The 13,450-nt window shown below is 36.8% G+C and overlaps 1 protein-coding gene across 3 annotated transcripts in view; it reads right to left on the reverse strand.

Annotated features, from left to right (window-relative positions):
* Positions 1 to 13,450, reverse strand: part of ZFAT (zinc finger and AT-hook domain containing) — a 77,737-nt gene that overhangs the window by 3,003 nt on the left and 61,284 nt on the right. The window contains exons 14-15 of one of the 3 annotated variants that reach the window (XM_059867445.1): positions 12,194 to 12,320; positions 9,963 to 10,093 (exon numbers count right to left, since the gene is read on the reverse strand). In XM_059867445.1, the coding sequence (XP_059723428.1) occupies positions 9,963 to 10,093; positions 12,194 to 12,320 (258 nt within the window). Of the gene's footprint in view, positions 1 to 9,962; positions 10,094 to 10,144; positions 10,676 to 12,193; positions 12,321 to 13,450 lie in introns of those variants that run through there. The other 2 variants (XM_059867454.1, XM_059867462.1) reach the window with 2 other exon arrangements.

Here is a 13,450-nt window from a genome sequence, read left to right on the forward strand (position 1 = left end):
GGATAAAAAGTACAGGAGTGGAATGAAATCCTTTTCATATTCTGTTTCTTTTATCAAACATATCTGAGTGTTTTATTTGAAATATACTTTAAACAGCTCCTGCTGAAGTTCAGGCTCAACACTCTACACAAGTAGATGATGATGGATGTTTTTCTTGACACACTAAAATTTGCAACCAGCTTCAGAAAAAACAATTTATGTTGTCTCAAAATGCAGGTATCATAGAATCAAAGAGTAATAGACTCAGAATGGTTTGGATTGACAGGGAACTTGGAGATGATCGAGTTCCACCCCCTCTGCCATGGGCAGGGTCACCTCCCACCAGGCCTGTCCAGCCTGGCCTCAAACACTCCCAGGGATGGGGCATCCACAGCTTCTCAGGGCAATCTGTGCCCATGTCTCACTACTCTCTGAGTAAAGAATTTCTTCCTAACATCTAATCTAAGTCTCCCCTTTTTGAGTTTACAAACAACCTCCCTTGTCCTTTCCCTATCTGTCAAAAATCACTTGCTCTTTTTATAAGGCCCTTTCACCCCTCACTAATGGAAGCTTGAGCTTGTCTTTGAAAAGCAAGGAGCTAAATAATGAAAAAAACCCATAGAACTGTAAACTTGTGTCTCTTGCTGCTCCTAATGCACCCTTTTTTAATTTTTTAATTATTAAAGAAACCCTAAATCCTACTGAAAGTAACTGAGCTTTAGTGAATTCTTATCCCAAGCTCCCTTTTCATAACTGTCCTCTCCTCTTTCCTGAGGGTACTTGCTCCACTGTCAGCTCTGTGGAAGTTAAGGACATACACAAGATCTACTAATGAATATTGCAAGAGGCCATGAAAAGTCTAATCACCATTGAATTCAGATAGGAAGCTGCAGTTAAAAATAGTAGATAATTAGAATCTCACAGCTTGTTATGAATCAGCTTACAATTACAGCCCTTGATGCTAGAGATGCTCAAACAAATACAGAAATAGGGGTGTCTAAAATGTGGCCCTATAATTATGCAATATACACTAATCCCTCTTGTTTTAGTGCACTACACATAACCCCTCTGACAACATGCCTCAGGCCAGAAAAATTACACTGCATTTGCTAAGAGCTGCAAGAAGGCACAACACAGTATAAGATGGATCTCACTGTTGTCACTCTAAATCAAAACCCATAAATAATTTTAAATATAGCTTTGTGAATGTACATAAATAATGAAGAGAGGGAAATAAATAAAGCATAGTTGACACAGAAATGAAACGAAAGCAGAATCTCATTCAATTCAATAGCAGCAATCTAATACTTATTCAGTTTTACATCCTCTTGAAATGAAAATGGCCAATAAAGAAAGTTAATTTAAACTCCCTACCTGACTTTATCAATGTGGGTTTATTACCCTTGTCATGCAGGGTAAAGAAAACTAATGCCTTTATTTCTGATGTTTCTAGCTTCCAGTATCTTTTTTGGACAGCTATCTGTAATCCTTTTAGTTTGACAAATCACCACATTATTTGGGATATTTACATTTCAAATCAGTTCAATGTTTACATGCTTCTGCTTGGTTCCTATTAGATTGTTCCACAGGGAATAATCTCAAAATGTTAATTTACATCCCTCAAATTGATGAAACAGTGGGACAGCTGCCATTTGAATGAACGAAGTCACCACACTCAATTCTCTTTATTGGCTTCTGAAATCTTTTGAAGAGCAGCATCCAAGACCTCTTTTCTGTTTGAGAGTCAGCTGAAAAGCATCTGTCTGCTTATCCTTCATTAAAGAATGCCAGCAAGGAGCTGAAGCCAGACACAGCTGGCACATTAAATCAAGTCAGTACCTGCATAAATATTCTTTATTAACTAAATCTGTCCCTCGCAAAAGCCAATGGGACTTTCACCACCATGTTTTCATAAGAAGCTCAACATCTCTAAATTCCAAACGTTTTTAATTTACATATCCAAGGACCATCCAAATACATGGAAGTATTCATTACAAATGGGTCTCTCTTAGAAGAATCTGTTTCTCTCAAAACAAGAAAGTATTTTTAAATTTGAAATAAATGAATTCAAGCCATTAAGGAAAACATACTTCTTTCCTTTCCTGAAAAGGAGTAAGAAAAAATATTTACAGTAAGATGCTAAAGCCTTTTTCTTACTCTAGAGCTCATTTTGTGAAATACTGTTATATCTTCAATTTTACTTGAAGTCAGCAGGAGTTCCAGGTCCATTGTGCTCAAAACAGTTTTGCTGGGCCTGTCTGCAAATCCTCAGTGGAATCTCTCTCTTGATTTCAGATTGAATGCTGCTTTTCAGTTCACCATGAAGCAGAAAAGTTAATCACAGAGAGCTTTCATATTTTCAAAACCTTACACTAGGCTGCAGATGCTCCTATGTATATCATAAAACATTAGTAAGAAAATATACAAAATATCTGCAGAAAGAATTAAAATGAAAGCGTTTTAGATCACAGAGAACACCTGGATATGTGATGTGCCAGCTTACATTGGTGCCTATAAGCTTTGTTCAGCATCATTTGAATAATTTCCCTCTTTCTCAGTTCTGGTTTACATACAGTTATATTGTGTGAAAAAGACACACAGAAAACACTGTAGTTTGATCATTTGAATCTCTATAATGAGCTACAAAACAAAGACAATCTGGTGCATAATGGTTAATGGGTTTGGAATAATAAGAGGCTTGAGTATGAAAGATGCTTTGCATAAAATAAAAACAGCAAGGGGACAAACAAATCTTCATACTGTTGTTGCAGATTTTTAAAAAGTTATAGCAATTAGCTGGCTGAACGTATCCCAACCGAGGGACTGTGGCTGGACATGGCACTCATCTGGCAAAATGCTGGATCACCCCACCTCCTTTTGAGGCAGAATGGCAATACTGCCATTGTTTTAGGAGCTCTAAGAGGACAGTGATCTTGACTGAGATTTTATCTGTACCTTACAAAGATCTTACAAAGATGAGAACTCCTCAAAGGCTGAGGAAACAGGGCCTCACTGCTCCATTTCAAACTTTCCATTGCTGTTACTGCCACAGGAAGCATCAAACTGCTCTGTGTTCTAAAGCAACTACAAAATTGACAATCAATATGTACATAACTCCCTGTACTGGCAAATTTTCTAGATTACCACCAGCACCCATAATCACATCAAGACCAATCCAAGCAGACTGAAATACAAGGTGTGCTGCTGAAGCACAACGTTCAGCAGCCTCTGATGTGACAGCCATGCTAATAATAGGTATTTACTTTTGAAGACGTGCTATGCTATAAAATTATTTTCTGTGATCTGCTTTGAGCTGATGTATAATCTTTGCTCTGCCTTCCTACTGCTGTCACTTTGAAGAAAGTGACTTACTGGTAGGTTTTTACTGGAGCCTGAAGAGATCACAGAATAAAAGGATAAAAGCAACTAAAATAAAGGGTGAAACACATGGAAATCCAATATTTTCTGGTTATCTTCTGATAGAGATCTGTTTAGTTATTGTAATAGCTGATATACTTATTCTCCAGAACACATTATGTCTAAGTTAAAAAAAGGTTACTATCCTTTTCAGAAATAGATTTAACCTTTCACTTCAGTCTATAGAAGTAGTAAAAATGTCAGTCCTGTCTCATCTTTCCTAGTGAAAGGTGTGGGAATCCACAAAATCAGATGGTTTTGGGAAAGCTGCAAAAGGCAGGCCTCAGAGACAACAGAACTGTGATTAGAGCTAAGCAGTAGCCATGAGATAGGTCAGCAGAAAAATTATTTAAAAAGTAGAAAAGCAAGGACAAATAGAACAATGGTCTGTGTATTAATGCTTGTCTAGAATAACTCCCTAAGCTGCAGAAAAGTTTATCTAGGAAGATATTAGGAAGCTTGAAGCTTAATAATGGGGCTCTGTGCATTGTGTTTCAAGGCTTACAAGCAGGCATTGTATTTGAAATAAGCAAGCATTGTTTTAACCAAAGGTACGTGTGCTTATAGTGGTTGGATAGAACCACTGACAATGTGCTTCTGCTTTGTGTGATGGGTCAGAAAATTTATAAAGTAAGTTGTAACATTAAGTTCTTGGTCTGCTGCCTGGGATGTGAGCTGCTGGCATCTTCCCACTGTCATACCCATGAAATGAGACTGATGCTGGAAAATAAAACAGCTCAAGGCACGTTCCCCAGCAGTCCTGTCCTGTTCGTGATTTGTACATAAACCCCCGGCCGGCGATAGAAGGAAAAGAAAGAGAATTCAGCAGCCAACTACTGCTCTTTATTGTTAATATTTATGTAGTGCTTTGGATCAGGACCTGGATTGTATCAGCTATGCTACATGAAAAGAGTAGTTCATGCCCCAAAGGCCTTATAATTTCAGTATCATTTCAGCACAAAGCAAGACAAAGTGAGCAGACCTAGAAAAAGGGATGTGAGAGAGTAAAACATAAACAGTGGTAGTTCAGTGTGCCAGGCATTGCTGTCAATGTACAGCTGCCTATTCACAGATAATTGCTGCCCTCATATTTTTGACAAGTAATTGAGAGAAGACAATGAGGTACAAATTGCTCTTCATTAAAAATCCACACAACTAAGCACAATATGGAAGATGGCGTTAGAAATTTGTTTAAATTAAGTAATAAGCAACTAAATCTTCATGGACTGAGCGAAGGTAGGAGACAAAATCTTTACAGCTAATGAGAAATGGGATTCTAAGTCAGAAAGGAGTAAAAAATTCAGGAAAGGAAAACAAGATTTTGTTTGATGTGGCATAAAAAGGAACATCAAGTAAACAGGATAAGAGAAGGCAATGACAAGAAGAGGAGAGAAAGTAATCTTTGAGGTTTTTTTCTGAAAAAATACAAGAGGGATAGAACATAAACAGTGAATGTCAGAAAAAAAGATTATCAGAGTTAACTGAAGCATAAAATAATGATGGCTTGGGCAACCATTGTAGCTAAAAGGTTGAAATGGGAAACCATAGAGGAGTCATCATTGAGAACAAATTGGCACCATTCAGGTATTCACTTGCAGGCAAGGCCCAACAATGTTCCTGAGGAGGAAATCAGCCCTCTGGCTTGAAAAATAGGAAAGACATCCCACAGTTGAGAAATAAACTGGACTTCTGATGAACAACTGTGCAGAAAGGCTGATATAATCACCTTAGTGGTTAATAATAATAACTAGTGATTAACACAAACTTCCCAGCCATCTTCAGAGTGAGCTGTAAGTGATGGTTCTAGAGCACACAAACCCAGTGCAGTATCACAGGCCTAAGAAAAAACGAATTACCAGCAAATTTGTCCATTACTATCTAAATCAGGAAAACTCTTTTAATCAGGTAACATGCAACTAAATTTAACTGGTTACAACAGTGCATACCAATGTAAACCTTTGGTTTGCAATCCAAAATTCTACTGCTCTGTAGCAGTAATTTGATGCAAAATAAAAACTCCCATTTGGACAGAGAACTCTACATGCTTCCTACTCTTTGCATCAAAGAGATCTGCTACAAGAAATAAACTGCATTTATGAAAAAATAAATGAATTAAATCAGGTAACATCTTGCTGCCATTGAACATTCCTGCTACAAACACTGGAAATGGAAGAGCAACAACTAGAAGAGAAATGAGCTCATGGACACAGACCAAGAAGAGGAAGCACTTCTGATGTCCTGGTCAATCCAGTGAGGGATTCCTGAACTAACCTTTTAAGGATATTCTTCATATTGTGAAACCAAGAATAAGCACTTTGAATATTGTTCCCTTGGAGAGGTTCTTACAGCACTACACACTGAGAGAATCTCCTCTGCAAAGAATAACATATTAGGGCTGTTCATCTATAAGAGTGATGTTTCCTCACCAGAAACTCAGTATTTAAATCAAACACGTATTTAACTTGGAAGAAACTTTTTTATGGAACAATTATATCCTTGTCTGATGCTCATCCTAACTGAAAGAAACAACTAAATATCAAGGCAGTTTGTAGTGAAACACTATCTCTATTCTAGTTAACACAGATTTTGTGTGAAAAACCAGTCTTTGAACACAGGCCTGCAGAGACTGTAAATCAAGGGTGTGTGTGACACTGGCCTGACTTCTTATGCTTGGCATGTAAGCCAGGAAAACAGTCCACCCCTGTAAATAATGGATTGAACAGCCTCTTCTAGCAAAATAAACAAAAAAACAAATGAATCACTCTCCACCCTAAGGCACAAGGGCAAAAGTACATCTGTAACAGGACACAGAGAGTTGAATGTGCAGAAAGGGAAGTGTCCTGTTTCAACCTTCCAGTCCCTTCACCTTCCCATGTGCTCTTCCCACCAAACTCCTTTCTCCCCAGACTCTTGCCTGCATTCACCATCCACTATGAAGAGTATTACCTGGCTTTTCTAAGCATTTATTAGCCTCTTTCCTAGCTGCTCTTCAAACACAGCACTCTGTCTTCTCTTCTTTTCCCCACCTTGCTACTTTTTTTGGCTTTAAGCAGAGTGGAACAACTCAAATGTCCTGCCATGAAGAAATATCTTCATCAGCTCTTTTACAGAGAGATCCAGAGTGGATCCCTAGTAACTGAACAAGGATGGACTTCTCCTGCCATGCTGTGATCAAACCTTCAAAGGGGAGTTTTGCCAGTCTCAGATCATACTGGTAAAACTTCACATTATTAGCTTTTTTCCCCTCAGGCATTTGATGAGATATTTATATTACATGCCTTAGCAGCTGCATTTTTTCAGAGCTCACACAACTGGATTTATCCCAAATTAGAAAAAAATTTAACTTTGATAACAGATTAGCATACTGACTCACAGGCAAAATTAAGATAAAATAATTTCAAGCTCCAGACAAAACCTTGGAAAGGTCTCATACACGTGACACTAACAATGATTCTTATTTACCAAACATAATCCAAGCTAAGCAGGGCTAACTTTGCATTTTGGGGTTTAAAATCATAAGTTGAATCCCAATTCTGGCTGGAATTGGTTACTGTTGCATTGTCAAAGCCTTTTCTTTAATATAATCATTTGTATAAACAAGAAATATAAAGTTTCCTAAGTCAGAACTGAAATTTTGTTCTAGACATGCAATTCAGGAGCTGTGAAGGACAATCTGATCTTGATTTCACCTCCAGTATAATGTGCATTTATAATTTAGTGTACTTGCAGTAAGACTACCAGCAGAACAACAATTTAACAGGAGAACCCCTCAAACATGGTATCCTTTATGTCCTGTGACCTAGTAGAAAACAATTTTAAAATTACACCAGTAAGACCTAATTAACACACCACATATCTTCCAAGATGCTGAAAAGGACTTAGGGATAAATACAGAGTTTGTTTCTGGAGGCAGAATTCTTGCATTTAACCTGAAGCTCTACAAGCACAGCACACAGAAGGTATGTGAGCACACAGGTTAGGGAAGTGCTAAAGCATGAGCATAGCAGCATTACTGAGAGATACAGCTGGATTTATACAAGATTTAAAGGGTAAAGTGTAAATGGGAATTTTATGAGTTAAAAGAAAGGATGAGGAGAGCTGTGGGAGAAAAAATTTCCCGGAAGGAAAGAGGAGACAAAATAGGAACACTATAGTGTAACATTTACAGCAAAAAAAAAAAAAAAATCTTTTGAAACATTATAGTAGTTTAGAATTAGAAGAAATTAGAAGAAATTTCTTGGTGGAAATAGAGAAATATGAAGGAAACTTGCAAGGGCCAGCTAAAAATTATATTTGAAAGTAAGAACTCATATAATAAATGGGTAGTGTATGTCCTTAGAGAAAAAGAAAAAAAAAACAAATAGCATAAAAATCAGGACAACTACAATAAATGTTGTTAAGGAAAGAAAAAATGGATCCAAGCTGCTAAGCAAGGACTTTGTGAGGCCATTCAAGAGCAGGGGTGGAAATTCAGTGACAGATGATGTCGATATATTGCTGACACCCTGAATGAATTCTTTGTCTCACAATCCACAGGAGAAGCTGAAGGTCACAGAAGAAAGTGTGGAATACATTTTCCAGTAGGAAAGTGAAATATGAGCATATCTAAAGGTCACTTCAAGGTTATCAATTAGGAACCTATGATAATTAAAACCCAACCAAGTCATAGCTACAAATGAGGGATGTCCCACAGAAAGCAACTCAGCATTGAAGAAAAAACCTGACAGTTTCTAATAGGGGAGGATTAAAGCCAAGCTAATAACATTTAAAGACTTCTTTCCCTCAGATTAAAATTGGGTGTGCCTGAAACTCTGGAGCAATTTTCTCGTGGGAAGACAAGAGCTGGATAGTAACTACAGCTGTATAACAGACCAGACTATAATAAAAAACCAATTTCTATAGAAAAATAAAAGAACAAAGAAAAGAGAAAAATGAAAAGAAAAATTTAAAAAACACAGAAGATTCTAAAGGGAGAGGATAGGGGGCATAAAAAGAAAAGTAACAAAGAGATCCTGTGCTCTGAGAATTCAATATTTCATTTAATACAGGAGTGGTGCTTGTAAGAGTTTGATATCACTGAGAATCACTGATGTATACAGGGAAAAAGAAGTGATTAAGGCTTAGCAGTCTGCAAACACAAAAGGCTAGAAATATGGATTGAAAAGTAAAGAAGAAAGTTAATTTGGAATAGAAATATTTACTTAGAAAAAAATACCAGTAAATTCAGAGGGTCCAACAAGGAAATCAATAGATTTTATGATGAGTCAGATACTGATCAGAGTTAATACCTGTATATTTAAAGTTTAACATTTAGATATCAAAACATTCTCTAGGCAGCTCTCCTTCAGCAGCCACTTTCTCCTTTACCTTTAGCACAACAGCCTCAAAAGATGAATTTCTTAAGGGAAGAACTAATTTCAAAATTCTTGACAAACATCAATTACTAATACTGCATTTGACCCCTAAATAGGTCACCTCTACAGCACAGCATGCACGCTGGTAGGGCTATACTATAAAAGGTTTTTTGAAACTTGCACATAATTGGACCATACTGTCTCTTTTCTTTAGTGACTGAATTTAGTTTTCAAGTTTGGGTATGTTATTCTACAAAAAAGCCCAGAACTCTTACATAGTTTTTAGTCAAACTATCTGTTAAGTATTGCAAAGGAACATCTGAAAATGCTCTGACTTCAAATTCTGCCTTGTTTATGTGACATTTGGGCAGCAAGCTTAGGAATTATCCAAGTACTTCACAGACCATGAACTTCACACTTCTATGGAACTCCCATGAACTCAATGTTCAAAACACTACAAAAAATGGTGAACTCAAAAGTTAATTTCAGCACTCAGAATAATGAGTTCTGGTTCATTTAAATAAAAAGAGTTACTTAAACTCTTTAGGAAGTTAAAACTTCTCATGTACTTTCCTCACCTGTCAACCACTGAGTGCAGAGACCCCAGTGAATCAGTGGGGAAAGGGATAAGCAAAGAGCTGTGCTGAAAGAGAAGGAACAAGCAGAGTTTAAAGAACACTGAGAGGAGAATGAAAAATGGAAGTTAGCAGACGCCTGTGGGGAGGAAATACTGAGCAAAAGTCTTGATGCTTGAACCCAATAGGCACCTCAAATTGAAAGTTATTTCCTTTTGCTTGCTGCAACAAGGACCACCTGAATCTTTTAGATGACAATGGCATTAAGTGTCTGCACAAAATATAAGTATGTTATTTTATAAAACCTGAAAACGCCTGCTAGAAAAAAGCTGTATTTTCACACACATACCTACATACAGATACAGATGTATTTATTCATTCAAAAACTATAAAAACTATAAAACATACAAAACTATATGCACTTTTAGATGTATAAAGATATATGTGTATATATATGAACATGTACATGCTTGGGCATGTAAACACCCATACAAACAAAACCCAGTGAAAAATCAGGAAAAGTTCTCTGTGTGTTATGAATGATCATTTAAAATTTGTCCCTTGCAAATAACACCCATTTCACAGTAAATATATGAAAATTGAATGTGACTGGTTTAGAGAAGAAAAGAGCTCTTACCTGTTTCACCACTGTCACCGTGCCAGGTGCCATGGTAACGACAGAAGCCACTGCGGTGGCATCGTGGGACTCTGAACCCAACTCAATGATCTGCTGCAGGATGTTTACAGCTGTTGGATCCAGTCTTTCACCTTATCAAAAAGACAGCAGCCATAAGATCATCACAGGAGAACAGTTCTGAGGCTATGTGAACCAAACAGCACAGCCCTAACTTGCTGTGCTGTTGGTACAATTCAAAAAGCTCAATAATGTGACATTTTAGTAACAGATCTATGGCAGGGAAGTAGTCACAAAACAAATTTGCCCAGGGAATGCATGAATCAGCAAATGCAGCCACACTGATCACTTCTATGCCTATTTGAAAGAGATCTAAAAGAATACATTGAATAAAGAAACAGCCACAAGTCATACCAGGAATTGAAAATTAGGAAGCTGCAAGACTTTACAAATCCAAATGTGTATTTACCAGACATTCACCTTACACAGAACCTGCCTGTATACCTATAACCATAACAGCCATTTGGTACTTTAGAAATCTGTGTTTACCCTCTGTCTGGTCCTCTGCAATACCCATCAACCTAAATGAAGAAGTTTTATCACTAACCTGCTGAAGGAAAATTTTAATTGCTTGGGAAAACTCATACTGATCACTTTATAAACACTGGATCAGAACATGTCTGTCCTTTTTAAAAAATTCTCTGAGGTATGTAGCCCTGCCAAAGGAAAGGGATATTTACAAAAAAATCCAAACAAAACATTTATAGTTGTACTCTCACTTCTCTCAAGGTGTGAAAGACCTGAATGCAGAAAAATGTTTTTTGTTATGGAGGAATACAAATTCCCACCAATGGCCCACCATTCCTACAGGCCCACTGCCAGCATGAGGGAGATGTTAGACTGGGAAAGAAGCTGTCAGAGTCAGGTAAAGCTTCATTATATTTCCTTTAATCACTGTCAGAGACAGAAAAAAGAAAATAGAATAAATCTAATTCTCTAACTTAAACTCTTTTAAACTGAGGTTGATACTGTGACAGTATTAGCAGTCTAGGTCAGATAATTTAATTTCAAATAGAAAGTAGCTATATTTTGTAATTTATGTAAGAAACAAGTGCATTTAAGTAGTGAAAAAGGTTTGCTTGCTTTGTTTTTTTTTTTAACTATAAAACTGCCTTTAGACAAGATACTACTGTTTTTATCCTAAGAGGGAATATGCTGGAAGAGTATCTGAAGTTGGATGCTCTAAAAAGAAGATTACTCAAAAAAATTATAGCTTCATGCTTAAAATAAAGACTGCTATGTACAGTATATTCCATGAAAATATTTATTTGAATTTAGATATACAGAAGTTTAAGAAAACTTCTCAAGAAGTTTTCACTTATTCAGAATCTCAACTCATTAAAGTAATATATAGAAACTAGCAGTAATGTAATTTAATTGCAACATGCTTGGAAAATCCATAAAAACTGAGAGTTTTTGAATGTATCTGTATTGTGAACTATAAAGACTACAATGGTAAACAACTGTAAAATGCTATCTTCTCATAACCAGGGCATTTATTTATATGTATTATTTTTTTTTTTTTTAACCACATAGGAACACCAATTCTAGTCTCTGGTGTTTTAACCCTCTCAGAAATCTGGGCATTTTTTTCTTTTCTCCTGGTTTTTGTTATTTCCCACTTAGCAGACATTATCTAATGCTACTCTTTCCCTTCCCAACCTCATACAAAATAGCTCATTTAGTTTTGTGTAGCACCAAAACTGAGATTGTTAGTGCTGTCTTGGGAACGTGGTAAATGAGCTATTCCACCATGTCACTCCTGCAGTCTTGCTGACTAAAGCCAGAGAGGGAGAAAAATAATAGCCAGAGAATTGTCATTAGATACACACCATCTACTCTGCCAAGACAGCTAATTTCACAGCATATTTAATAATATAGGCAGGAAATTCCACACAGCTAATGATAAAGTGCAAAACAGGCAGTGATAAGTATTAATGACATTAGGATATAGGAATTCATAATGAATTATAATTTCTCATTTATACTTAAAGAAAATATAACCCCCCAGAAGTAAGTTCTGGATTTCATATTTCAAAAATAATTTCAAAATTATTTCATAATTTTAATAGGAGATTACAGGAGGTTGTATATTGCCCAGTACATTCAAAAGAATTGGATATTTTGGAAGAAAAGGTGTATTTGTGTTCCAACCTAGGAAAAAGGTAACTCACTGTTCTCAGAAGTGTATCTGAGGTTCTGTAATGCAGCCACAGCAGCTTGAGTGCCTTGAACATCTTCTCCAGCCTCTGTGATATGGAGATACTGAGTGGATGCTTCTTCAGAAACCTCAGCAGTTAACTTGGAAACAAAACCCAGCCAAGGCATGAATAATCTCATTTCAGTAATTTAACAGCAATAAGGAATGAGTTTGGACAACAAATTGTGTAATAAGAGCTATACTGGGTGAAACAGAATTCAAGAAGAGTGTTACATGGGAGACAGGATAATCATCCCACAGTGTTCTTCTGGATTCTGCTTCAAAAGTTGTTGTCATGACCTTATTTTTGTTGCACAGTTATCTTAGAACTAACAACAGACTTGTACTGTACCAGGGCTTAGCAAAGACCAGTTAATGCAGAACTGCTAAAACACCTCAGAAGCTTGAAAAAAATGGCATTTTATTTCAGAAAAGTTATCCTTTCCATAAACTAAACATGTTTTTTTCAAGACAAGCTGTCAATATATATTCCTGCTCTGATGGGATTCTATTGCCAATTCAGCAACAGAGTCATTCTTGCACCCAGGATGTCCCCTTATTTTTCCAGCTTTGGGCAGCTACAGGGAAAGTGTACAGATAATCATTTGGAATATGGATAAAGGACTTTGTAGGCTCACATTTTAAATGCTTGTCCTACTTCTTTGAACAGCTGTCCAAACAGAACCTACTCCAGTGTTTTTCAGACTTATCCTGTGTGTGGATACTCAATAACTGTTAGACAAGACCTGCAGGTCAGCTCTTCAAAATCAGGCATTAGATTTGTGATGGGGGCCAGACTGAAATTTAGCAGAAGAGGCCTAAAACTGTGGGGGTCAGCCAGCTGCTGTTGACTCCTGGCTTTTTCCTCTCACTGGATATCAAAATCAGCCTCCTCAGGCAGTGGAACACACTCCACTGGCCAGCCAGAATTTTTTTAATGGAAGTGTCTAAATCTGTGGTTTTCCCATCGATTCTGCATCTCCAGGATTGAAGCTGAAAGCATGGAACACATCATAGAAGATTTACTCTGCATAACATTATAATTTTTTCAGCTAGGTCATTAAAAAATTCAGTTTTCTAGATTCTAGCCTTCTTTGGACCAAGACATAAACTTTCTTCTGCAGCTCTGCTCATCTTACAATTAACTCCAGTGAATAGTCAGCATATTACAAAATGCACTAAGTTTTTCCATTTCACTTTTTTTTAATAAAGCTTTCACCCTTTCTGCTGC

This window comes from Haemorhous mexicanus, chromosome 1, assembly GCF_027477595.1.
Source record: "Haemorhous mexicanus isolate bHaeMex1 chromosome 1, bHaeMex1.pri, whole genome shotgun sequence".
NCBI lineage: Eukaryota > Metazoa > Chordata > Aves > Passeriformes > Fringillidae > Haemorhous > Haemorhous mexicanus.